Raw genomic sequence first — 25,163 nt, 5'->3', positions numbered from 1 at the left:
TTTGATACCAAAAAAAGAAAAGAAGAATATAAGCAATAATAGGTAGGCAATTCAAACATATTATGGTCATTATACATGACATGTATTTAGGTGCTTAAAGCACGAAGCATAGTAGGCACTTAAAATGTTTATTATTAAATATGATCATTATTATTAGAACCTTAAATTTTAATGGGCCCAAGATTGCCTGGGGATCTTATTAAAATGCAGATCCTGAGGCCTGATAGTCTACAGTCTAGTTTTAGTGGTAGAAAGATTGCTTAACATCTGTGAGGTCTGGAGTTGGAGACCAAACACAGGAAAAAAAAAAAAATTTTAAGTGGATCCTAAATAGCAAGTCTGGCAGGCCTGAGATTCTGCATGTCTCCTAAATTGTTAGCTCCTAGGTGATATCCATGCTGGTCCAAAAATCAGAGTAGTGCTAGACTGGGGATATAGCTCAGTTGATAGAGTGCTTGCCTTACATGTACAAGGCTCTGGGTTCAATACCCAGCTCCACATTATATAAATAAATAGATAGATAGATAGATGGCATGGTGCAAGGGAAGAATCCCAAATGTGGAAAAACAAATCACAGAATCCCAGTGACTGCAATGGTAGAAAACAACTGGCAGAGAAGTAGAAGGGTGGTGGTGGTGGTGGTGGTGGGGAGGATAGGAATTCAATCCCCAGCTATAAAGAAAAAGAACAAGAAAAGGACTGGCAGGCAAGAGGGTACCTTGTAACCAGTGTTGGGTGAATACTTCCCTTTTCTTAATTTCCTTCAATTTGATTCCACACATTTATTGAGTATCTCAGCACCTGCCACTATGAGAACAGAAATTAGAGAAATCTAGTGGTTTCCTTAAGGATGTGTTTTTTGTTTTTGTTTTTGTTTTTGGTACTGGGTATTGAGTACAGGGGTCCCTAACCACTGAAAACATCCCCAGCCCTTTTTTTTTTTTTTTAAAGATATTTTTAGTCGGGCTGGGGATGTGGCTCAAGCAGTAGTGCGCTCCTCTGGCGTGCGTGCGGCCGGGGTTCGATCCTCAGCACCACATACAAAGATGTTGTATCCACCGAGAACTAAAATATAAATATTAAAATTCTCTCTCTCTCTCTCTCTCTCCCTTTCTCTCTCTCTCTCTCTTTCTTAAAAAAAAAAAAAAGATATTTTTAGTTATACATGGACACACAATATCTTTATTTTGTTTATTTATTTTTATGTGGTGCTGAGGATCAAACCCAGTGCCTCACACTTAGGAGGCAAGTGCTCTGCCACTGAGCTACAGCCCCAGCTCCTTTAAAAATTTTTTTTTTAAAAATTGAACCCTGGGGGCTGGGGATGTGGCTCAAGCCTGGCATGCATGCGGCCCGGGTTCCATCCTCAGCACCACATACAAACAAAGATGTTGTATCCACCGAGAACTAAAAAATAAATAAATATTTAAAAAAAAAATTCTCTCTCTCTCTCTCTCTGTCTCTCTCTCTTTAAAAAAAAATTGAACCCAGGAGTGCTTAACCATTGAGCTACATCCCCACCCCTTTTTAACATTTTTAGAGACAGGCTTTTGCTGAGTTGCTTAGGGCTTAAGTTTTTGAGGCTGCTTTGAACTTGCAATTCTCCTGCTTCAGCCTCCCAAGATGCTGGGATTACATGCATGCACCATCAGGCCCAGCCTATTTTTTATTTGAGACAGGTTCTCACCAAGTTGCTTAGGGCCTCCCTAAATTGCCAAGACTGGCCTTGAACTTGTGATCTTCTTGTCTCAACCTCCAGAGTAGCTGGGATAACAGGTTTGCACCACCCTGTGTACATTCTGAAAGCACCCTGCTTCTTGGCATCTGTTAATAATTTCCAATGTGCCAGGTGTGGTGGCACACACCTGTAATCCCAGGGACCCCTGAGCCTGAGGCAGGAGGATCACAAGTTTGAGGACAGTCTTGATAACTTACAGAGATCCTGTCTCAAAATAAATATAGCTAGAAATGTAGCTCATGGGTTCAATTCCCAGTATCAAAAAGTAAAATTTTTGGTCACTTGTGCATGGGATTCATTTGTGCTTGTCTGTCTCCCCGAATGAACTGTGACTCCTCAGAGGCCAGGAACTGCATCTAATTTTGTCACTATGGGCTTAATATAGGCTCAATCAACCCCTATCATGGAATCTGGCTCAGGACAGGTGTCAATATTTGTTGAATGAATGATACATGAATTGAAATGAAGACTGAACACAGATTTGACCTCAGGGCAGAAACCTTCTGTTCCTACCCTTCCAGAAGGGACTTTCAGGCAAGAAGAGAGGAGGTCTGTTGGAGAAAGCCAGTCACTCCTTCTGCCCCATCACCCCTGCAGGATTCTAGTGCTGCCTCCAAGCCCTCAAGATGGACTCAAGGCTAGATGAAGCTCTTGGGTTTGGGGGTCAGGTCCCAAAATTCAGGTAGCAAACTTTTGTTTTCTCATATGTAAGAGGTCAATCAGGTCAATACTCAGTTGAGGGCAGGGAGGGATCCCTAAGAAGAGAGAACATAGGCTTTGAAGAGTTTGAGAGCCAGGCCTGGTGGCGTCTGCCTGTGATCCCAGAGGCTGAGGCAACAGGATCAAGAATTCAAAGCCAGCCTCAGCAATTTAGTGAGGTCCTAAGCAACTCAGCTAGAACCTATCTCTAAATAAAACATAAAAAAACGGCTGGGGATGAGGCTCAGTGGTTAAGCGCCCATGGGTTTGATTCCTGGTACCCGACCACACACACACACACAAAAACAGAGTTTGAGGGCTGATTGTGTATGGTGGCTCACTCCTGTAATCCCAGCTGCTTGAGAAGCTGAAGAAGGAACACCTTAAGGCAAGGCCAGCCTCAGCAATTTAGAGTCCCAGTCTAAAAGTAAAAATAGGCTGGAGATGTATAGCTCAGTTGTAGAGCAACTCTAGGTTCAATTCCCAGTGTCCATCTGCCAAAATTAAAATATATATATGGGCTGGGGATGTGCTCAAGCGGTAGCGCGCTCGCCTGGCATGCGTGTGGCCCGGGTTCAATCCTCAGCACCACGTACAAACAAAGATGTTGTGTCCGCCGAAAACTAAAAAAAATAAATATTAAAAAAATTCTCTCTCTCTCTCCCTCTCTCTTAAAAAAAAAAAAATGGTTTGAGGGCTACAAAGATGCTGTTTCAATAACCTCGCTCCCACCTGACCACCGCCAGCCCACACAATCACAGTCCTTCTGAGTAACCTTTGATGGGTCAGATGCCTCTACTCTGCAGGTTCTCAAGTGGTTCCAAGGGAATTCGTTAGAAATGCAAATTCTCAGGCTTCACCTGGGGCCTCCCAGTTTAGACTGGGGGAGGCCCAGCACTTGCCTTAGGCCATGCCCTCCAAGACTCTGATGCCCTGCAGAGTTTGGGAGCTGTGGCTTTCCTCCCTGAGGGCCATGCCTGCTGTGGTCGTTCCCACCTCTAGTCCCAGGGCCTGGCGTCGGGTGGGCATGCAATCCAGGCTGAGGGCTGTTCACGCTAAGTCAGCGGTAGAGCACTTTAGCAGGATTGAGACCCTGGGTTCAATCCTCAGCACTGCAAGAAATAAAAGTTTTGTGAATGATTAATAACAAAGGTGATGACACTGAGAGCAACGAGCCACGATGGAAGACCTCCTGGAGGCGAAGCTCTCAGCTTTCTGGCAGAATGGGCGCCTTTAAGCAGCCACCCGTGTCCTTTTACAGACAGTAAAGAGAGGCCAGGCGCCTTATCCAGGGTCCTGGCGGGGACTCCCGCGCGTGACCGCGCCGCTGCGCAGGGCCCTCCTCCGAGCCGCGGGAGACCGGGGGCGCGCGCGGCCGTGGCGAAAGTGCGGCTGCGGAAGCGCGGCGAGGCCGCCGGAGGAGGAAGCGCGGCGGGGCGGCGGCGGCGGCGGGGCGGCGGCGGCGGCGGGGCCTGCGGGGCGGCCGGGGCCATGGGTCGCCTGCACTGCACGCAGGACGCGGTGCCCGAGGCCGTGGGCGGCGACATGCAGCAGCTGAACCAGCTGGGCGCGCAGGTGGGCGCCGCGGGGCGGCGGGGGCGGGGGCGCGGGGCGCGGGGCCGGCTGCGGCCAGCTCGGGGCCTTTCAGGGCTGAGCCGAGGGATCTCGGGGCTGCGGGGCGCAGAGGTGCGGCGGGAGACTTCTCGGGCGGCCTGCGACCCCGGGAGTGTGGGGTCCTCGGAGGACGACACAGCGCAGGCGCTGATGAGCTGTCCCTCGGGAAACCGAGGGAGGTCAGGGAGCGCGGGACTACAGCACGCATTGGGGACGAGGGGTCTGAGCAGCTGGAGGCCCCGGTCTCCAAAATGTCCAAGGCGAGGCCGAGGTGGAGGCCCCGGTCCTGGAGGTGGAACCGGAAAAGCCTTCTTCTCCCTCTTCTGCAGCTGCCAGCAAAGTCTGGACGCCCTGGTGGCATCTGTTCCCCTGCTTATTAGTATGCCCCTTTCAAACCGCCCAGGCAGCCGAGTTAAAGAGGATAAAATGACATTTCTCACCACTCAGTCTCCGACTGGGTTATAGCTTCCCAGGATGTGGGGCCCTTGTCTTTCCTCTCCTTTCCTTTCCAGGGCTTCCTAACACCCCCTTTGGTGGATCAAAATGGCACTTCCTCTGTTTTCATGGTGACCTGGATTGTAAAGCCAAGCATGGTCTAAGCCTGCATTGTCCAGCAGGAGTAAGTTGGAGGGGTTGGGGAGATAGTTCAGTGGTAGGACACTTGCCCAGCCTGTGCAAGGCCTCTAGCTTCAGTCCCCAGCACCACAAAGGAAAAAGAAAGAAAGAAATTGTAAACCACAGATCTAATACTATGTTTTCTAGTGGCCACAAATATTTATTAGTGTTATTAATACTGGGGATTGAACCAGGGTCAGGGGTTACCAGGGACCCACATCCACAGTCTGCTAAATTGCTCAGGCTGGCCTCCAATTTAATCCTCCTGCCTCAGTCTCCCAAATGACTGGGATTACAAGAATGCCTCACCACAAACCAGGAAAACAAACAAACCCACCCACCCTATTTTTAGATTGGTTATGAGAATAAATTCAGAAAATTATCAAGGAAAAAAGGGGTGGAGTGTGGTAGCACACACCTGTAATCCCAATGATTTGGGAGGCTGAGGCAGAATACCAAATTCAGGGGCAGCCCCAGTAATTTGTCAAGGTCCAACAAAGCAGTTTAGGGAGACCCTGTCTCAAAATTTAAAAAAGTAAATGAATAAATAAAGGGGAAAAAATGGTCCACAGTCACTTTATGTAGGTAGAAATGAAAGCAGTACACACAAAAAATTTGAGCAGTATACAAAGGTATAAGTAAAATGTGTATTTTTCTCATGCCCAGAAATAGTCATTTTAATAAGTTTCTGGTGGGTTTTTTGTTTGGTTCGTTGGTTTTGGCACTTGATAAAGACTGGCCTCCATGGTGCTATCCTCCTGTCTCAGCTTCTCAAATCACTGAAATTACAGTGTGCCTAGCTTAATGATATGGTGTTTGGGGTTTTTTGTTTGTTTGGTGCTGGGGATTGAACCCAGGGCCTTGTGCATGTGAGTCAAGCACTCTACCAGCTGAGCTATATCCCCAGTCCATGGTTGGGTTTTTTGTTTTTTTTTTTTTATACCAGGGATTGAACTTGGGGCACTCGACCACTGAGCCACATCCCAGCCCTATTTTTTATTTTATTTAGAGACAGGGTCTCACTGAGTTGCTCAGTGCCTCGCCTTTGCTGAGTCTGGCTTAGAACTCATGATCCTCCTGCCTCACAGGCATGCATGCTCCTCCTCACCGGATTTTGTTTTGTTTTTGTACTGGGGGTTGAACCAGGGCTGCTAACCACTGAGTCACATCCTCAGCCATTTTTATTTTTTATTTTCAGATAGGCCTTGCTAAGTTGCTGAGGCTGGCTTTTGAGCTTGTGATCCTCCTTTATGGTCCTCCCAAGTTGCTGGGATCACTGGTGTGTGTCACGGTGCCCAGCTGAACAGTGCTTTGAAGGAGGAGACAGCGTTGTGTTAGCATGTCTGGAACATACCTGAAGCATATGTTCCTTGAAGTGAGATATGATCACTTAAAAATTAGTTACTGCTGGGGCTGGGGTTGTGGCTCAGTGGTAGAATGCTTGCCTTCCATGCATAAGACACTAGGTTCAATCCTCAGCACCAAATAAAAATAAAATAAAGGTATTGTGTCTACTTACAACTAAAGAAAAAAAAGACAGTTATGGCAAGGCATGGTGGTGCATACCTGTAATCCCGATGCTCCTGAGGTTGAGGCAGGAGGATTGCAAGTTTGAGACCATCCTTAGCAATTAAGGGAGGCCCAAAGCAGCTTAGTAAGACCCTGTCTTTTTTTTTGGTTTTACTTTTTAAATACATGACAGCAGAATGCATCACAATTCCTATATTACACATACAGAACAGTAAGACCCTGACTTAAAATAAAAAAATAAAAATGGCTGGGGATGTGGCTCTGTAGTTACGTGCTCCCCCATTCAGTCACCAGTATCAAAAGAAAAAAAAGAAAAAGAAAAAGATACATACTATAAAATGGCTCTCTAGAAAATTCACCCCAGTGTGTCTTCTCAACAGTGTGTGGACCTGTCTCCTTCCTTGTCCTTTTGCCCACATGGTGTCCTCCTCAAACTTTTGTGTTTGCATATCTGATAAATGAGAAATGGTTATCTCCTTGTTTTGCATTTCTCGGTCTAGAATGAACTTTCTCTTTCCCCTGTTTACTGGCCCTGGATACTAGTTAAGATTTTGATATGCATGGATAGTCCTGGGTGGAACATTCCAGGGAGAGGCAACTATGCAAGAAATCCTTACTGTGCACTTTGCAATATTTACAGTGTTGTGACTAGGCAAAACTATACAAGGAACTTTCTTGCTGCTAAGTTTCTGTTCCTCATTGAGGTTGCAAATTCTAGGTGCCCCAGGCCGCTTCTAAGAGGGAGCCTGAGAAGTTGAGAATCAGAGAAGGTCCCTTTTTCTTTTGTCCACCCCACCCCCCCCCCCCCCCCCCCCGCAGTACTGGGGATTCCACCTGCTACCTTTGGCTTGCTAGGCAAACTCTCCACCATTCAGCTCCATCCTGAGCCCTTTTTACAATTTTATTTTCAGACAGGGGCTGAGTTGCTGAGGCTGGCCTCAAACTTGGAATCCTCCTGCCTTAGCCTCCCTAGTAGCTGGGATTATAGGCATGTGCCACCCCACTCAGCCTGATTGAAACCAGGGGTGATTAACCACTGAGCCACATCCACAGAACTTTCTATTTTTTATTTTGAGACAGGGTCTTGCTAAACTGCTGAGCTTGGCCTCAAACTGACAATTCTCAATTCTCTTCCACATCACTGGGATTACAGATATATGCCACCATGCCCAGCTGTTTTGCCCATTTTTGATTTAGGTTATTTGTTTTCTTGCTATGGAGTTGTTTGAGTTCCTTATGATTTCTGGTTTGGGGTTTTGTTGTTGTTGTTGTTTGGTACCAGGGATTGAACCCAGGGGTGCTCAACCAGTGAGCCACATCTCCAGCCCTTTTTATGTTTTGAGACAGGATTTCATTAAGTTTCTGAGGCCTTACTAAGTTGCCGAGACTGTCTTGGAACTTGTGATCCTCCTTCCTCAGCTTCTAGAGCACAGGGATTACATGTGAGCACCTCTGTGCCTGGCTGGATTCTGATTATTAACCCCTTATCAGATGATTTGTTTGCAGGTATTTTCTCCTATTCTCTAGGTTGTCTTGCTTCATCCTGTGGTTTCCTCTTATAGATCCCTTTCTTTCTGGGGGATCATGATATCTTGGTAGGGTTTTGAAAGATAAGGAAGATTTGGGAAAGCAGAACTAGGGATGGAAGTCTGAGCAGGCAACACAGCAGATTAGCAGGAAGCTCCTCTTGGGACCACACTGGAGGATGAGACCCAATGGGGAAAGTAGGATTTAGCCTCAGTATCGGGCTGGGTCTAGAAGTGGAAGAGTGCTTGGCATTCTAATTAGCTGACCCAATTTTCACAAAGCTCTGAGTGACATAGGATATTCAGCCAAAGAGCTGACAGTTCCACTTTTTTTTTTTTTTTTTAATTAAAAAGATTTTTTTTTTTTTTTTTGGTGACTACATCCCCAGCCCTTTTTGGTTTTTATTTTTTAGTACTATTATTATTTTTAAGATGTTGATGGTTCTTTATTTTATTCATTTATTTATATGGGGTGCTGAGAATTAAACCCAGTGCCTCACACATGCTAGGCAAGCGCTCTACCACTGAGCCACAACCCCAGCCCCCTTGTTTTTTATTTTGAGACAGAGTTTCACTTTTTGCTTAGGCCTTGCTAAATTGCTAAGGCTGGCCTTGAATTTGCAATCCTCCTGACTCTGGAGCTGCTGGGATTCATATGCCACCATGTCCTGCCAGTTTTACATATTTGCAGGAAAAAAATATTAAAGAAATAAAGGAGGGCTGGGGATGTGGCTCAAGCGGTAGCGCGCTTGCCTGGCATGCATGTGGCCCGGGTTCGATCCTCAGCACCACATACACACAAAGATGTTGTGTCCGCCGATAATTAAAAAATATTAAAAATTCTCTCTCTCTCCCTCTCTCTTTATAAAAAAAAAAAAAAGAAATAAAGGAGTTGGACATAGGGGCTCACACCTGTAATCCCTGCAGTTTGTAATCCCTGCAGCTTGGAACGCTGAGGCAGGAGGATCAAGAGTTCCATGCCAACACTCAGCAACTTAGCAAGAACCTGTCTCAAAAATAAAATGTTTGGGGCTGGGGATGTGGCTCAAGCGGTAGCACGCTCGACTGGCATGCGTGCAGCCCAGGTTCAATCCTCAGCACCACATACAAACAAGGATATTGTGTCTGCCGAAAACTAAAAAAATAAATATTAAAATTCTTTCTTTAAAAAAACATAAAAATAAAATAAAATGTTTGCTAGGCAAGGTGGCGCACACCTGTAATCCCAGCACTCTCGAGGCTGAGATGGGAGGATCACGAGTTCAAAGCCAGCCTCAGCAATGGCAAAGTGCTAAGCAACTCAATGAGACCCTGTCTCTAAATAAAATACAAAATAGGGCTGAGGGTGTGGGTCAGTGGTTGAGTGCCCCCGGAGTTCAATCCCTGGTATCCCAAAAAATTTAAAAAAATAAAACGGTAAAAGCTCAGGTATAGGTTTGGGGATATAGCTCAGTTGGTAGAGTGCTTGCCTTGTATGCATAAAGCCTCTCAGGGCTGGAGTCCTGCTCTTGTGACCTCATTTAACCTCCATCACCTCATAGTCCCCAATTCCCCCCCCCAAAAAAAAAATCACACTGGGCGTTAGGGCTTCAACATAAGAATTTATGGGAAACACAAGTGTTCACCTTAACCAAATAGCACTAGAAAAAAGATTTGCAAGCACAAAACAGCAAGAGACTATTCCAAAACAGCATTATAATAAAGTGTTAGAATTCACTGTTGTTCATTTCTGTATTGGGAGTTGAACCCAGGGGTGCTCTACCACTGAGCCACATCCCCACTCCTTTTTATTTATTTTGAGACAGGGTCTCGCTAAGTTGCTTAAGGCCTCATCAAGTTGCTGAGGCCAGTCCCGAACTTGTGACCCTCCTGCCTCAGCGTCCCGAGTTGCTGGGATTACTGGTACGTGACACTGTACCTGGGAAAATTTACTATTTTGTTATATAAATAAGAAGGTGTTTATTGTGAGCAGTAGTGCTAGGGGTACCCAGAAAATATGGATAGGCAAACAGAAAGTAAAAATTATCCTGTTGGGCACAGTGGCGCATATCTGTAATTCCAGTTGCTCAGTAGGCAGGAGGATGACAAGTTTGAGGCCAACCTTGGCAAGCCTGACCCCAAGTAAAAATTTTTCAAAGGCAACAGCAACTTGGAGAGATGCCTTGGCCAAAGTGCCCCAAACCATGCCTGGTTGCAAAGTGTCTCAGAAGTAGAACACTCCTGGGATCAACCCCCAAATCAGCAAAGATATAGTGTGGAGTAGACCAGAAGAGAGGGAAGCAAAGCAGGGCTGGGCACGTGGCTAAGTCCCATAGCCCCAGCTACGTAGAAGGCTGAGGCAGGAGGATGGCAAGTTCAAGGCCAGCCTCAGCAACTAGCTAGACCCTGTCTCAAAATAAAAAAATATAAATGGCCTGAGATGCAGTTCAGCGGTAAAGTGCCCCAGTACAAAAAAAAAAAAAAAAGAATAGAATATCCAGAGCTGGGTTTACAGGTGTGCAGTAGTGGATATCAGCTCTGGATTCATTCAATTCTCAGCATTGCAAAAAATTAAAAGAAGTATCTTACCACACATAAATGCATTCTCCCCATGGCCCTGGCCATGCTGAAAGTTGAACCCAGGCCTCTACACGTTAGGCAAGTTTGTCACCCTGAACTGTGTTCCCAACCCTTAAGTAACTGCTCTTACTGTTCTGGTGATTTCCCCTTTCAGATCTTTTCTCACTGTGTGTTTGTGTATTTGAACCCCAGAGATCTATGTGTGTCCCTGCACGGGTGCATGCACACAGTTTAGCTCTCTATGTCTCCTGACTATCTCAATAAAACATCTGTGCTTTACCAACAATATGGTGGTGCACTGGGTTCGAGTCTCAGCACCACATATAAATAAAGGTCCATTAACAACTAAAAAGTATTTTGAAAAAATATATATATAGTGGTGCAGATACCTAGATGCTGGTGGTGAGTATTTTGATTGTTTGTAACTTTAAGATGATCAAAGCAGGACTGGGGATATAGCTCAGTTGGTAGAGTGCTTGCCTCAAATGTACAAGGCCCTGGGTTCAATTCCCAGCACCACACATAAAAAAAATAATAAAAAATAATCAAATCAGGTCTTTGGCCAGGTGCGGTAGTGCACACCTGTAATCCCAGAGGCTTTTCTGCTGCTGGTCCTTTCCCTGAAGGGGTTGGATGGGATGTGGCACACTGACCCATAGTAAAGATGGCACTGATGTTCTGTGTTGTTCTCTTTACAGCAGTTCTCAGCCCTGACAGAAGTAATTTTCCACTTCCTAATCGAGCCCAAAGAGGTAAGTATTTTGTGATAAGGACAGTTGCGAAGCACAGGTCAGTAGGTCTGAGGAACTTCGAAAGTGAACTCCTGGTCCCTCTTTTCAGGTGGAAAGGTTTCTGGCTCAACTGTCTGAATTTGCCACCACCAATCAGATCAGTCTGGGCCCTCTCAGAAGCATCGTGAAAAGCCTCCTCCTGGTTCCCAATGGTGAGTAGCTCCATTGGCAGTTGTGGCTGGAGATGTTACCCAACATGCTTTTTTGAGGGGTGGGGGTACCAGGGATTGAACTCAGGGGCACTTGACCACTGAACCACATCCTCAGCCCTATTTTGTATTTTATTTAGAGAGAGGGTCTCACTGAGTTGCTTGGAACCTCACCTTTGCTGAGGCTGGCTTAGAACTCATGATCCTCCTATCTCAGTCTCCCTAGCCCTGTGATTACAGACCTGTGCCACCACCGCGCCCAGCACCTGAGCATTCTTGAGTCCAGAGAGTCATCCAAGTATGCTCATGATCCTCCTGTCTCAGCGTCTCAGCTCCTGGGATTAGAGGTGTACACCACCATACCTGGACCTTTTTATTTTTAATTTTTAAATTTTTTTTAAAACATTTTTAAATATTTATTTATTTATTTATTTGGTGGACACAACATCTTTGTTTGTATGTGGTGCTGAGGATCGAACCCGGGCCGCACACATGCCAGGTGAGCGCGCTATCGCTTGAGCTACATCTCCAGCCCTAATTTTTAAATTTTTAATAATTTTTTTTTTTGTGTGTGTGTGTGTGTGGTGCTGAGGATCAAACCCAGGGCCTTATGCCTACAAGGTAAGCACTCTACCAACTGAGCTATATCCCCAGCCCTTTTTTTTAATTTAATTTTATTTTTTTATTTATTTTTTTTTTAAAGAGAGAGAGAGGGAATTTTAATATTTATTTTTTAGTTTTCGGCGGACACAACATCTTTGTTTGTATGTGGTGCTGAGGATCGAACCTGGGCCGCACGCATGCCAGGCGAGCGCGCTACCGCTTGAGCCACATCCCCAGCCCCTTTTTTTTTTTTAATTTTGAGGTGGGTTTCTCTAAATTACCCAGGCTGGTCTTGAACTTGTGATTGTCCTGCCTCAGCCTCCCAAATTACTGGGATTATAGGCTTGTGTCAGCTTGCTCAAGTATACTACAGATGTTTTGAGGAACAGAGTTTGCCTAGAACAATCAGTAAATGTTCCCAGTGGAAGGGAGGAGGTCAGGAACAGGAACTTTCAGCTGTAGGGATGTTCATTGTAGTACTGTTTATGGTGGAGCAAAATTAGAAACCATCAGATTGCCTGGCAGCAAGGGATTGTTTTAACAAGCCGTAGTCATTCTTTATAGGGAAACATGGTGGTCAAAAACATATACTTCTGGGCTGGGGCTAGGGCTGGGGCTGGGACTGGGACTGGGCTCAGTGTAGAGTGCTTACCTAGTGTGTGTGAGGCACTGGGTTGGATTCTAAGCACCACATAAAAATAAATCAAATAAAGGTATTGGTTCATCTACAACTAATTGTATACTTCTGCCAGGCACGGTGGCACATGCCGGTAATCCCAGTGGTTTGGAGGCTGAAACGGGAGGATTGCAAATTTGAAGCCAAAAGTCTCAGCAAGAAGTGAGGAGCTAAGCAATTCAGTGAGACCCTGTCTCTAAATAAAATACAAAAGGGGGCTGGGGATCTGGCTCAGTGGTCAAGTGTCCCTGAGTTCAATCCCTGCTATCAAAAAAAAAAAAAAGGTATACTTCTGCCAGGCATGGTGGCCCACGCCTGTAGTTCAGCAGCCTAGGAGGCTGAGGCAGGAGAGTCCAAAGTTCAAAGCCAGCCTCAGCAATTTAGCAAGGTCCTAAGCAACTTAGTGAGATCCTGTCTCAAAATAAAAAATAAGGGCTGGGGATGTGGCTCAGTTGGTAAGTGCCCTAGTTCAGTCCCTGCTACAAAAAAAAAAAAAAAAAAAAAAATATATATATATATATATATATATATACACACACACACTTCTGAGTCAGCCAGGTGCCTGATCTCTCCACACCCCTAGAAGTGGCCCTCCAGAACAGTGATCTTCCCTCCAACTAAGCAATTTTTTTTTTAAAGAGAGGGAACATGTACAGATTGAGACCATGTAAATAAAATACTTAGCCCTAATAAAAAGTGGGGTTTTTTTCTATTATTCACTAATTTAAAAGATGCTATTGAGGAAAATGTAATAATATGGAAAACTTTCACAATATATGATTTGTTTTTTCCCTGGTACTGGGAATTGAACCCAAAAGCACTTAACCATGAAGCCACATCCCAGCCCTTTCTATTTTTATCTTGAAACACCATCTTACTAAGTTACTTAGGGCCTCACTAAATTGCCAAGACTGGCCTCAAACTTGCAATCCTCCTGCCTCGGTATCAGGAGTCACTGGGATTTCAGGAATGTACCACCATGCCTGGTTTTATTTCCTATTTTGATAGAGCATCTTGTTAAGTTGAAGGTGCTGGACTCAAATTTGTGATCCTCCTGCCGTGGCCTTGGCACACACCTTGCTGGTGTGTGCTAGGAGTACAGGCACACACCAGCAAGCCTGGCCACTGATCATAAAAATAACAGTTTAAGAACGGAAGGTGTATGTAGCTCAGCGGTAGAGTGTGTGCTTAGCATATTTGATTTGAGACACTGGGTTGGATTCCTCAGCATGGGGGCAAAAAACAAAGTTAGCTGTGGCCATATCTAGAAGGTAGGATTCCAAGTTGGTCTAATTGTTTGGTTTTTGGCTATGTATTGTCTACCAGGTTGCTACTGTTAATATGGAAAATTAACTAATAGTTTATTTAAAGACAGATGTGAGGGCTGGGGATGGAGCTTGGTAGTAGAGCACTTACTGGCCTACCATGCACAGGGGTCCTGGTTTCAGTACTGCAAAGGGGGGGAGGGAAGAAGGGGGAGAGAGAGGAGGAAAGAAGGGGAGGGTGTGGAGGGAAGAAGGGGGAGAGAGAAGGGTAACTTTGAGCCTAGTTTTGAAGAGTGAGTAATTTTGACCAGGCTGAGAGGAATTAGGCCAGCATCCTGAGCCAAACACTGGTGCACACCTGCAACCCCAGCTGCTCAGGAGGTGAGGCAGAAGGATTCCAAGTTCAAGGCCAGCCTGGGCAACTAAGTGAGACCCTGTCTCTAATAAATTTTATTTTTAAAAAGGACTGGGAAAGTAGCTTAGTGGTAGAACATCCCTGGGTTCAATCCCCAGGACCAAAAAAAAAAAAAAAAAAAAAAGGAAGAAGAAACTGGGGGCTTAATTTGTTTGTCCCTGTGGTGGTACCTTCCCTTCCCTTCCCCCCACTTTTTTTCCTGTACCAGGGATTGAACCCAGGGGTGCTTAACCATGAACCAAGACCCTTTTGAGACAGGGTCTTGCTAAGTCATCTAGGGCTTCACTAAGTTGCTGAGGCTGGCCTTGAACTTGTGATCCTCCTGCCTCAGTCTCCCGAGTCACTGGGGTGACAGGCATGCACTACTGCACCAAACTGAAAATCCCTTCTTTGCTTTGTATTATGCTCCTTAGATTCTATGGGGTGAAACCAGAACAGTCTAGAGGTTTCCAATTGCAAAATTTTCTGATCTATTTCTGTGATTCTTGCATTTTTTTTGTCCTCTTGGTTGAATGAGAAATTGAAGTTTCTTTTAATACAGGAACACGTTTTTATTACAAACTTTTTAAATAATGCAGAGCTATGGAGGAGTCAAAAGTGAAAATCCCAGGCTGGGGAGGTTCTCAGTGGTTGAGCACTAACAGAGCACCTTGTTCGAGGCCCTGGGTTCAACCCCCTGTACCTAAAAAAAATTTTTTTTAAATAAATGTTTTTAGTTGTAGATAGAGCTTCATTTTACTTATTTTTACGTGGGTCTGAGGTTCAAACTTAGTGCCTCACATGGGCCAGGCAAGCACTCTACCATTGAGCCCCAGCCCCCGCCCCTAAAAAACATTTTAAAGTAGGATGAGCGTAAATGAGGGGTGTATGTGTGTGTGTGTGTGTCGCTGAAGATCAAACCCAGGCCTTTGCCCATGCTGAACAGGTGCCCAGCACTGAGTCCTGAGCTGCACTCTCAGACCTCAAGCCTTTATTGGTTGACTGACCAACCAGCTTTCGGCCCTGTGTCTCACTGTCAGACTATGACATCAAGTTTCCATCACCTGCTGATGGGGACCTGAACTTGCCTCTTGACTGGTCCAGAGCTTTGCCAGTTCTGGGTGGAGCGCTCTCGGGTTTGATCTGCTGAACCTCTGAGTCCACTGTCAGCTTCTCTTCCTTTTACACTCTGTCCTGCGGGGCCTTCCTGCCTGATCATCTGTTTCTTCTAGAACATCCCTGAAGCATCTGAGATTGTAGCTTGGCCCCTTCTTCTGCCTTGTCCTCTGATGTCTGTCTTTCCAGTCCCAAAGGCGCCATCCCAGGACAAGTTCTCAGCCTTGGGGCTTAGGTAGGGCATTAAGGGTCCCAGCATGGTTCCTGTTGCTGCTCCCAGCTCCTTACCATCTGTAATGGAGTCTTTAGTTTGGCACCCAAGACCTTTTACCGTTTAATCCACAAAGTAAGAGCCTTTGGGTCCCATCCCCTTCTCTTCCGGAACCCTGGTTGTGCTTACCTGGTGAGATGCCATTGCAACAGTGCCGCTTGTCACAGCTGAGGGGCCCTCACAGGGACTCTCCCCCAGTGGGCATGTCATGTCCACCAATACAAGGCTTCAGTGGCCACACAGAGCCAGGACTTCCTTGTTCCCCAGCCCTAGCCTTGAAACCTTGGAGACCCACACACACTGCCACGTCTCAGCCTCCGAAAAGTCCTATAGGGAAGAAGCTGCTGAACCAGTGTCTGTTCACTGGGAACTGTGCAGCCCTCCTTTTTGGGAGGTGGGGACAGAAGGGATCTCAAGTAAAAGCTTTGAAAAGTGCTTTTTTTTTGTTAAGAGACAGGGTCCCACTTAAGTTGCCTAGGCTGGTTTCAAACTCCTGGGCTCAAGTGATCCTCCTGCCTCAGCCTCCTGAGTTACTAGAATTATAGGTGTGCACCACCCACACCTGGCAAGTATGTAATTCATAAGAGGACCCCACTTTCACAGCTGTCCACCCCTGGCCAAATTGTTTCATCTGCACCCACCCCTTTTTTATTGCTCTCCAAACTGAGTTATTTTAAAGTAAATGTCAGTTGTACCATTTTACTGCTAAGTACTATCTCTAAAAGATAACCACAATGTCATTATCATCTGAAAGGAAACTATGCAATCAGTGCTCAGATGTCCCCATTGTCTAGTGCAGTGAGTGTGTGGGTGGTTGGTTGCTCCCATCTGGATCCACATAAGGGCTCCACCTTGCATTTGGTTGCTGGGTGGCCTTCCAGAAAGTTCTGGCTTACTCCCTGTGGCTGCATAAGACCTTGAGCCAAGTGACTGAACCTGTCTAAGAATCAGTTTCATCAAGGATGAAATGGAGCTTGAGGGCACCTCAAGCTGCTTGCTGGAAAGGTGAGAAAGCTAATGAATGTAAAGTGCTGACCAGAATGCACGATGGCTGGCTCTGCTGCTTTAATTATGACTGTCATTATGGTTATGTCATCTTTTAGGACTACAGATAACTTGGCAGTAGAGACTCTATTTAAGCCTGGGTTTTTCTGGTATTTTTGTGTTTTTTAGTACTAGGGATTGAGCTTAGGGGTGCTCTACCACTGAGCTAAGTCCCTAGCCCTGCCTCGCCCTGCATTTTGAGACAGGGTCTCCCTAAGTTTCTCAGGCTGCAATCCTGATTGCATAAGCGTCACATTAGGCTGTCTCAGGAGTTTTCCCCAAGGCCTCCTTAGGTCCAGGGCTGCAGGCCTGCCTTGGCTGGCATTTGCTCAGAACAAAGAATCACCAAAGGAAGAAACTGAAGAAGTTGAGATCCTGAGGCCTCCCAGGAGGCAGATGCATGTTTAAGTCTGGCTCCTGCCTCCTGCCTGCGGGAGACCAGAGTCTGCTGCTGGGCCTGGAGCTCAGTGAGCCTTCCTGTCCTCACTGTGGAGGCACGGCCAGGACAGCCTGTCAGGATGACTGGAGCAGGAAGAATTAGGGTTTGGTGCCACTCTGGCCTGAAAGCCACTTGGCTCTGCCACTGACTGGCTGTTGTGGCCTTGCCCAAAAAGTAACTTTTTTTTTCTTAATAAAAATGTACAACCAGGCGCAGTGGCACGTGCCTGTAATCCCAGTGGCTTGGGAGGCTGAGGCAGGAGGATCATGGGTTCAAAGCCAGCCTCAGCAGCAGTGAGGCACTAAGCCACTCAGTGAGACCCTGTCTCTAAATAAAATACAAAACAGGGCTGGGGATGTGGCTCAGTGGTAGAGAGCCCCTGAGTTCAATCCCTGGTAGCCCCCACCCTGAAAAAAATGCTCACAATTTTACCACTTTCACATTAAAACGACAACAACCTACTTCTACATGATTAGACTTTTCTTTAATGTATTTTTTTTTAGTTGTCAATGAACCTTTATTTATGTATTTTAAAAAATTTTTTGTTGGTGCTTGGTATTGAACCCAGGGCCTTGTGCCTGCTAGGCAAGCACTCTGCCATCTGAGCTATACCCTCGGACCCATTTATTTATTTATCAGATGGACACAAAATTTTTATTTTATTTATTTATTTATGTGGTGCTGAGGATGGAACCTAGTGCCTCACACATGCCAAGCAGCACTCTGCCACAGAGCCACACACAATCCCAGCCCCCATTAGAGAATTTTTAAACAACAGAAAGGAAGAAAATAAAAGGAGCTGGAGGGAGATTTCAGTGGTAGTGTATTTGCAAAAAAAAAGATCTGCTCTGGCCATAAACCAGGGAGCTGTCCCCTTGGTGGTCATGAGTGCGTCTCATGACTGGGAAGTCTCCCCTCTCAAGAGCCTATGGCTGGGGTTTCCTGGGGTCTTGCGTTTTTATTTCCCCGTGGTTTCCTTGCCCAGTCTGATCTTGGAGATAAAAGATTTCCTCTCTTTGTTTATGTGGTGGATTTTTACCGGCACCACAGCCTTTGGGATTGTTTTCCTGGAGCGGGGTGGGGGTGGGCACTTGGACTCAGGGTGTAGGCTCAGGGCCCTGCCTTAGCCCTGGGTGTCTTTTTATCCTTTATTTAATTATTTTTTGGTGATTGAGAAGTGGATAGTCACAGAGCTCTTGTCCGGTTGTGACTCTAGGCTGCCCTCTGAAGTTGAAACCTTGAGAAGCCCAGACTGCTGGCCACAGTCTGTCTTCAGGAATTACAGCTGAAAAAGCAACCCCTGGAGGGGTGTTCTAGGGCTTCTGGAGGGAAGCTGAGACAGCCCCCTGCAAGTCACTTGTGAGCTGTAGAGGCCAGATGGCACTGTCTAGTAGAATTGTCTCTTTTATTAGTTATTTTTTAAAAATTTGAGACATTGTATCTAATTAAAACAAATTTTTAAAAAAATTGAGACAAGTGTCTTGCTAAGTTTCCCAGCCTGGACTCAAAGTTGTGATCCTTCTGCCTCAGCCTCCCCAAGTAGCTGGAATTACAGGCATGTGCATCCCATGGAGCTCCAGTACAACCCAGAGATGCTTTCCCACGGAGCCATCACCCACTCTGGCTATTTCTTATGTTGAGACAGGGTCTCACTAACTTGCTTAGGGCCTCACTGAGTTGCTGAGGCTGGCCTCAGGCTGCCAAATCACTGGCCTCCCATAGAACTTTCTAGGCAAATGGGAATGGCCTATAATCTGCACTGTCCAGTGCAGCGGTCTCTGACCCTGTGTAGCTACTGAGCATTTGAAACAGCGCAACAGTAGGCTTTTAAATTTTACTTAAAATGGTAGTGACAGCCAGGCACTGTGGTACACATTTTGTAATCCCAGAGACTCAGCAGAGGCTTAGACAGGAGGATGGCAAGTTTGAGGCCAGCCTCAGCAACTAAGACCCTGTGTTTAAATAAATAAAAATAAATCAATGTAAGTGACCAGAATGACCATAAATATAGGTAGATATTTCAAGTTTTGTCTCCAGCTTCTCCCACCCTCCCTGGAGGGCCGCTCGGTACTTGTACAGTGACCAGCATTGTTTCTGAAGTGTGTCTCCCCTCCCCCTGCTGGGTTGCAATCTTCCTGGTGCATAAGCCTTTTGTCCTCTGCATCCCCCAGGTTATGCCGGTCAAATACTTGTTGCAGCAGATTCATTCTCGCCCTGTCTCCCCTGTCTCCCCTGCCTCACAGGTGCCTTGAAGAGGAGTCTCACAGCTGAGCAGGTCCGGGCGGATTTCGTAACTCTGGGTAGGTCACGCCCAGGGCTGCTGGGGGAGGGCCTCTGGGCTGTTTATTATGCTGATGAGCCCCCTTTCTCTTGCAGGCCTCAGTGAGGAGAAAGCCACTTACTTTTCTGAAAAGGTATAATTCTTGTCATCAAGGTTAAGATGGGTTGCTTTTATTTCAGTGAAAAGGAAAGAAAGGGGAAGTGCTGATGGGTGGGACCCTCAAGGCCTCATTTCTTTGGGTGCCACACCAACCAGTGACACAGGGCTTCTGATCCGCCTTGTTTAGTACATGTCATGCATGTCACATTTTTTCTTCTCTAATTTGATGGAATATAAAGTTTTTTGTTTGGTCGTGTTTTTTTTTGTTTGTTTGTTTTTTTGTTTTGTGGTGCTGGGGATTGAACCCAGGGCTTTGTGCATGGGAGGCAAGCACTCTACCAACTGAGCTATACCCCCAGCCCTGTTTTTTTGTTGTTGTTGTTGTTGTTTTTGTTTTTTTGGTACAGGGATTGAACTCGGGGTCACTCAATCCTTGAGCCCCATCCCCAGCCCTATTTTGTATTTGTTTGGAGACAGGGTCTCACTGAGTTGCTTAGGGCCTCCCTTTGGCTGAGGCTGGCTCTGAACTCACAGTCCTCCTGCTTCAGCGTCCTGAGCTTCTGGGTTTAATAAATATAGTTTTGGGGTCAACATGGGTTAAGTCTTGGAAGGGAAGAAAACAATCACCTCGGCTTCGCTGCTCCATACCTCTTGTACCCCCCATTTGTGTGAGTGGGGAGGAGCCCCTGGGTCTGTCTTCTCCCCACTCCCTGTAAATACTGAACTGCTGTTTGGGGTGGCATGGAGAGGGGGTGCGTTTTTCCCATGTTGTGACTCTGGCCTTTTGCTCTCCTCACAGTGGAAACAGAACGCCCCCACCCTTGCTCAGTGGGCCCTGGGGCAGACCCTGATGATTAACCAGCTTATTGACATGGAGTGGAAGTTTGGAGGTAACTGGTCAGAGCCAACTCCAGGATCCCAAGGGTTTGGGAGTCTTAGTCTCAAACACCATGGGGCCAGCAGCTTGCACTCACGTGGCTCCTGCTGACAACCTGTAAAATTGGGGTTTTCTGGGAAATCCTTCATCAGTCACTTCTTCATTTATTTTTCTCTTTTGTATCACAGTGACATCTGGAAGCAGTGAATTAGAAAAAGTGGGCAGTATTTTTTTACAAGTAAGTCTTCTCTTTATCTTTGAAAATGAGAAAAAAGGGCTAAGGTTGTGGCTCAGCCTTAGAGCACTCGCCTCTCATGTGCGAGGTCCTGGGTTCGATCCTCTGCACCACATAAAAATAAATAAATAAAGATATTGTGTCCAACTACAACTTAAAAAAAAAGAAAATGGGTAAAAAAAATTTATTGGTTAAAAAAACTATTAAGCCAGGAAATCCCAGGTATTCCATCCAGGGCAGGAGGATTGCAAATTCAAGGCTAGCCTCAGCAATTTAGTGAGACCTAATCTCAAAGTTAAGGAAAAAATAATAACTGGGGGCTTAGCACAGGGGTGAATTGACCCTGGGTTCTATACCCTATACCAAAAAAAAAGAAAAGAAAAAGAAGAAACTGGACTGGGGATATAGCTCAGTTGGTAGAGTGCTTGCCTTTCCTCACATGCACAAGGCCCTGGATTCAGTCCCCAAAGAAACTATGTTGGAGGGCTAGGAGTGTGGCTCAGTGGTAGAGCACTTGCCTAGCATGTGTGAGGCCTTGGGTTCAATGTTAAATGACTGTGTAAATACTTATTCCACTGAATTTAAATCAGAGCAGTGTGATCCAAGGGCATGGTCACTGACTTGCCTACTTCTAGATTCACAGATCCTAGCCCAGTGCAGTGGCACACTCCTGTGATCCCAGCAACTCGGGAGGCTGAGGCAGGAGGATCACAAGTTGAAGGCCAGCCTCAGCAACTTAATGAGACCCTAAGCAACTGAGTAAGACCCTATCTCAAAACAAAAAGGTCTGGCGATGTAGTTCATTTATAAAGTACCCCGGGTTCAATCCCCAGTATCAAAAAAAATTAAACAGATCTTAATTTTATTCCTGAAAGTTTGGTTTTTCCTGTGATCATGGGAAGTGTCAGAGCTCCTATGGGGGGTGATGGGGACCACTTCTGTGCATCCCTGTGATGATGGGCTGGGGCTCGGGAGCAGAGCCCTGGAGTGCTTTGACATTAAATTTGGATTAAAGGGTTTTGGAGAATTTCTTTGCCCAGTTGTCATCCTCTTAATTTACGTTTTTTTTTTTTTTTTTTTAGTTAAAGTTGGTGGTTAAAAAAGGAAATCAAACTGAAAATGTGTACCTAGGTGAGTCTGGATCCCTGTTGAGCCTTTCCCAGGTTCTCTTCTGTTGCTTAGGCTGGTGAGACCCACCACCAGCATGTCTCCAGGGAGAGAGTCTCCACCAGGCTGTGCAGGAGCCACCCCTGACCTTCCCCCTCAGGAAACCTGGTGCCAGAGCTTTGCTAAGCCACCAGCCTGTTGAAGACCCTGGCCTTGAAGCCCCTTTGTGAACAGGGAACTGTGGGGGCTGGGAGGCTCCAAGCATGATGAAGACCAGAGGCTCTGGCTGAGCCTCCCCACAGGCTTTCCTGACTCTGTGCTGTGGAGTGGTGCCATTTCTCACACTTCCCCATTTTTCTTAGGGAGCCAAGAACCTTCTGTGTTCAGGACTCTGTCCTTTACTGTGACCAATTTCCCATCTAGAGCTACTCAGATGTGCTAAGCCAAAAGAGAAAACAATCTGTGGTTGAGGATGTGGCTGAATGGTAGAGTGCTGCCTAGCATGCACTGGCCCTGGGATGGTTCCCCGAACTCAGCACACAAAAACAAGAACAGAACAAAAACAAAAAAATCCCTGACTGGGCGTCTTGGCCCACACCTGTAATCCCAGCAACCCAGGAGGTTGAGGCAGCAGGATCACAAATTCAAAGCCAGCCTCAGCAGCTTCAACTTAGCGAGGCCCTAAAGAATTTGGGGAGACCCTGTCTTAAAATAAAATATAAAAAAAGGCTGGGAATGTGGCTCAGTGGTAAGCGCCCCTGGGTTCAATCCCTGGTACAGGGAAAAAAAAAAAAAACTCTGGGTTGTGTGGTTCTATAGAGTTGGAAACATTTACCTCAAACTGGATTTTTTTTTCTCCCCAGAATTAACCCTGCCCCAGTTCTACAGCTTCCTGCACGAGATGGAGCGAGCCAGGACCAGCATGGAGTGTTTGAGCTGATTTCTGTCTGCCTTCCCTTCCCTGGTGACTGCTTTCAAGGCACCTTCCTCTGGCCCTGGGCTCTCCAGGTGGCCCTGCTGGCTCTTGGGAGTGCAGGTGCACAAAGGCTTCTGAAAAACAATGGGATTAAGTACTTACAGAGCCCAGCCCTGAGAGTCGCCCAGAACAGCACCACCACCCATCTCCAGACAAGTTTTAGATACCAACAGGCTACTGACTACACCTCAGATTTGGGTGGGGGGCGGGGAGGCCTCATCTCCCCACCAAAGTTCCACAGTAAAGAAATGGTACCTGGGGGCCAGGGTTGTGGCTCAAGTGATACAGCACTTGCCTAGCACACATGAGGCACTGGGTTTGATCCTCAGCATCACATAAAAATAATATAGATATTGTGTCCACCTAAAACTAAAAAATAAAATATTTTAAAAATTGAAAAAAAGAAACGGTATCTGGGCTAAATAAAGACATGAAAAAAAAAAAAAAGAAATGATGCCATAACTTGAAATAAACACTCAACAGCAACTCAAGAGGCTGAGGCAGGAGGATCACAAGTTTAAGGCCAAACTCAGCAACTTAGTAAGACCCTATCTCAAAAAAAATTAAAAGCAGGGGGCTGGGGTTGTGGCTCAGTGGTAGAGCTCTTGCCTAGCATGTGTGAGGCACTGGGTTTGATTCTGCGCCACATATAAATAAATAAATAAAAGATCCATTGACAACTAAACTATTTTAAAAATAAAATGGGCTAGGGATGTAATTCAGTGGTAAAGCACCCCTGGCACCCCTGGGTTTAATCCCCCATACTTAAAAAAAAAAGGCAACATGCTAATTACCCTCCCCCCACCCAAAGCAGAAGCAGATTGCACAGGTGACTGACAGAGAGGGCTCTGTATGTCTTTGTTTATTTGGGATCTAGCTGACCACCTGTGTTGGTTAGATGATAAATAATACAGGTTCTGAAGAAAAGGTCTAAGTCCTATTTTTTTAAAGAATTTTTTTATATACATGTATTTTGTTTATTTTTATATGGTGCTGAGGATCAAACCCAGGGCCTCGCACGTGCTACCTAAGTTGGACTGCTTAGGTTCCTACACTGGCCCTTCTGCCTGAGCACTCTATCTCTGAGCCCCAGCCCTAAATCCAGTTTTCTTTGTGCATGGATTAAAAACTCATCTGCTTTGCAGAGAGCTAAGGCCTTCCCTAGCCAGGCAGAGTGGTTTATGCCTATGATCCCAGCCACTCCCGAGGCTGAGGCAGGAGGATGGCACGTTTGAAGGCAGCTTCCACAATGAAGCAAGGCCCTAAGCAGCTTAGTGAGACCTGTCTCAAAAACAAGGGGGCTGGGGCTGGGGCTCAGTGGCAGAGTACTTGCCTAGCATGTGTGAGGCACTGGGTCTGATCCCCAGCATCACATAAAAAATCTAAACAAAATAAATGTATTGTGTCCATCTACAACTAAAAAATAAAGAAAATAATAAAAAGGGCTAAGGACGTGGCTTGATGGTCAAACACCCCTGGGTTTAATCCCTGGGTGCCTAAAAATGGAGATCCTGAGAACTTGGGGGGACCTCAGCACATCCAGTGCTGCCGGTCTCTCAGGACACTGCAGCACTTGCTCTCAGCTGGCCACTGGACAGATTCTGGCCAGCAGCTCTTTGCCCTGCCCAGGTCAGATGGGTCACCACAGTGGCTTCCAGATGACCCCACCTGTCTTCAGCCTCAGCTTCTTCCACAGCCCTGCCCACTTCCTGCTGGTCTTATGTGAGCCCACAAATCCAGCTGCTCAGACTCAGCATGGCGTCCAGGATGAAGCCCAACCCCCAACAGTGTGGCCCTGCCCACCTCTTCCAACACTCCATCTCCACTGTCCCCTAGCGGGTCCCTGTACTGGATCTCAAGCCATGGGCTCTCTCCTCTTGTCCCCTTGGACCTACAGTGCTTCCACACACTTCAGAGGGTCTCACAGGACCTCTTGGGCCTTCATCCATCTGCTGCAGGGGCCAGGAGTGCAGCTCTGGAGTTGGACTGCTTAGGTTCCGGTACTGGCCCTTCTGCTGATTAACCTTGTGACCTCTGGCAACTCCTTCACCTCAAAACCACAGCTCCACCAGACGCCCTGTGGACACACTTGAAATCTAGATATTTAGAGCTGAGGCAGTAATACAAATTCAGACCAGCCACAGCAACTAAGCAAGACCCTGTCTCAAAAAAAAATAAGCCAGGCACGGTGGCACATGCCTAAAATCCTAGGGACCCAGGAGGCTGAGATAGGAGGATTGCGAGTTCAAAGCCAGCCTCAGCAATTTAGCAAGGGCTTAAGCACCTCAGTGAGACCCTGTCTCTAAATAAAGTACAAAATAGGACTGGGGATGCGACTCAGTGGTCAAGTGCCCCTGAGTTCAATCCTTAGTACCCAAAAATAGTAAGAAGGGCTGGGGATATAGCTCTGTGGTAAAGCACCCCTGGGTTCAATCCCCAGTACAGGTAGGAGGGGACTGTCCTAAAATGGGTGCAGTTCTCAACTGAGTTACCAAGTAGATCACTCTGCACCTCCTCCGCTAAGCTGGGAGCTACTCCTTTTCGATTTATTGTAATTTT

At 46.4% G+C, this 25,163-nt stretch overlaps 1 protein-coding gene across 3 annotated transcripts; it reads left to right on the top strand.

Moving 5' to 3' along the window:
* The first annotated feature begins 3,884 nt into the window (after window positions 1-3,884).
* Commd7 (COMM domain containing 7) lies at window positions 3,885-24,053 on the top strand. 3 transcript variants are annotated; one of them, XR_011706754.1, is made up of 12 exons: window positions 3,885-4,012; window positions 10,980-11,033; window positions 11,122-11,224; window positions 11,814-11,842; window positions 11,959-12,028; window positions 19,273-19,329; window positions 19,406-19,443; window positions 20,209-20,299; window positions 20,475-20,524; window positions 21,157-21,280; window positions 21,604-21,652; window positions 22,492-22,531. XR_011706754.1 is itself a non-coding variant. In XM_071608840.1 (11 exons), exons 1-11 carry the CDS (start codon window positions 3,929-3,931, stop codon window positions 22,566-22,568), a joined length of 702 nt encoding a protein of 233 aa, XP_071464941.1. In that variant the 5' UTR covers window positions 3,888-3,928; the 3' UTR covers window positions 22,569-24,053. The 3 variants fall into 3 exon arrangements, 2 of the variants coding, with proteins under 2 accessions (XP_071464941.1, XP_027801057.1); XM_071608840.1 differs by lacking the exon at window positions 21,157-21,280 and having other exon boundaries at window positions 3,888-4,012; window positions 22,492-24,053; XM_027945256.2 differs by lacking the exons at window positions 11,814-11,842; window positions 11,959-12,028; window positions 21,157-21,280 and having other exon boundaries at window positions 3,891-4,012; window positions 22,492-24,053.
* The last annotated feature ends 1,110 nt before the right edge of the window (window positions 24,054-25,163 follow it).

Source organism: Marmota flaviventris, chromosome 2 (genome assembly GCF_047511675.1).
Source record: "Marmota flaviventris isolate mMarFla1 chromosome 2, mMarFla1.hap1, whole genome shotgun sequence".
NCBI classification, from domain to species: domain Eukaryota; kingdom Metazoa; phylum Chordata; class Mammalia; order Rodentia; family Sciuridae; genus Marmota; species Marmota flaviventris.
Note: the sequence above shows the minus strand (reverse complement) of the source record. Positions and strands in the feature narration are given on the sequence as shown.

What these genes read in the sequence shown, in the direction of transcription:
- Commd7 (XM_071608840.1), top strand. Translation starts at nt 3,929, where the DNA reads ATGGGTCGCCTGCACTGCACGCAGGACGCGGTGCCCGAGGCCGTGGGC. An exon ending in CAGGGCCTTATGCCTACAAG is followed by an intron (nt 11,843 to 11,958) that starts GTAAGCACTCTA and finishes TTTATTTTTTAG; the next exon opens with TTTTCGGCGGACACAACATC. An exon ending in CCACTTACTTTTCTGAAAAG is followed by an intron (nt 19,444 to 20,208) that starts GTATAATTCTTG and finishes CTCTCCTCACAG; the next exon opens with TGGAAACAGAACGCCCCCAC.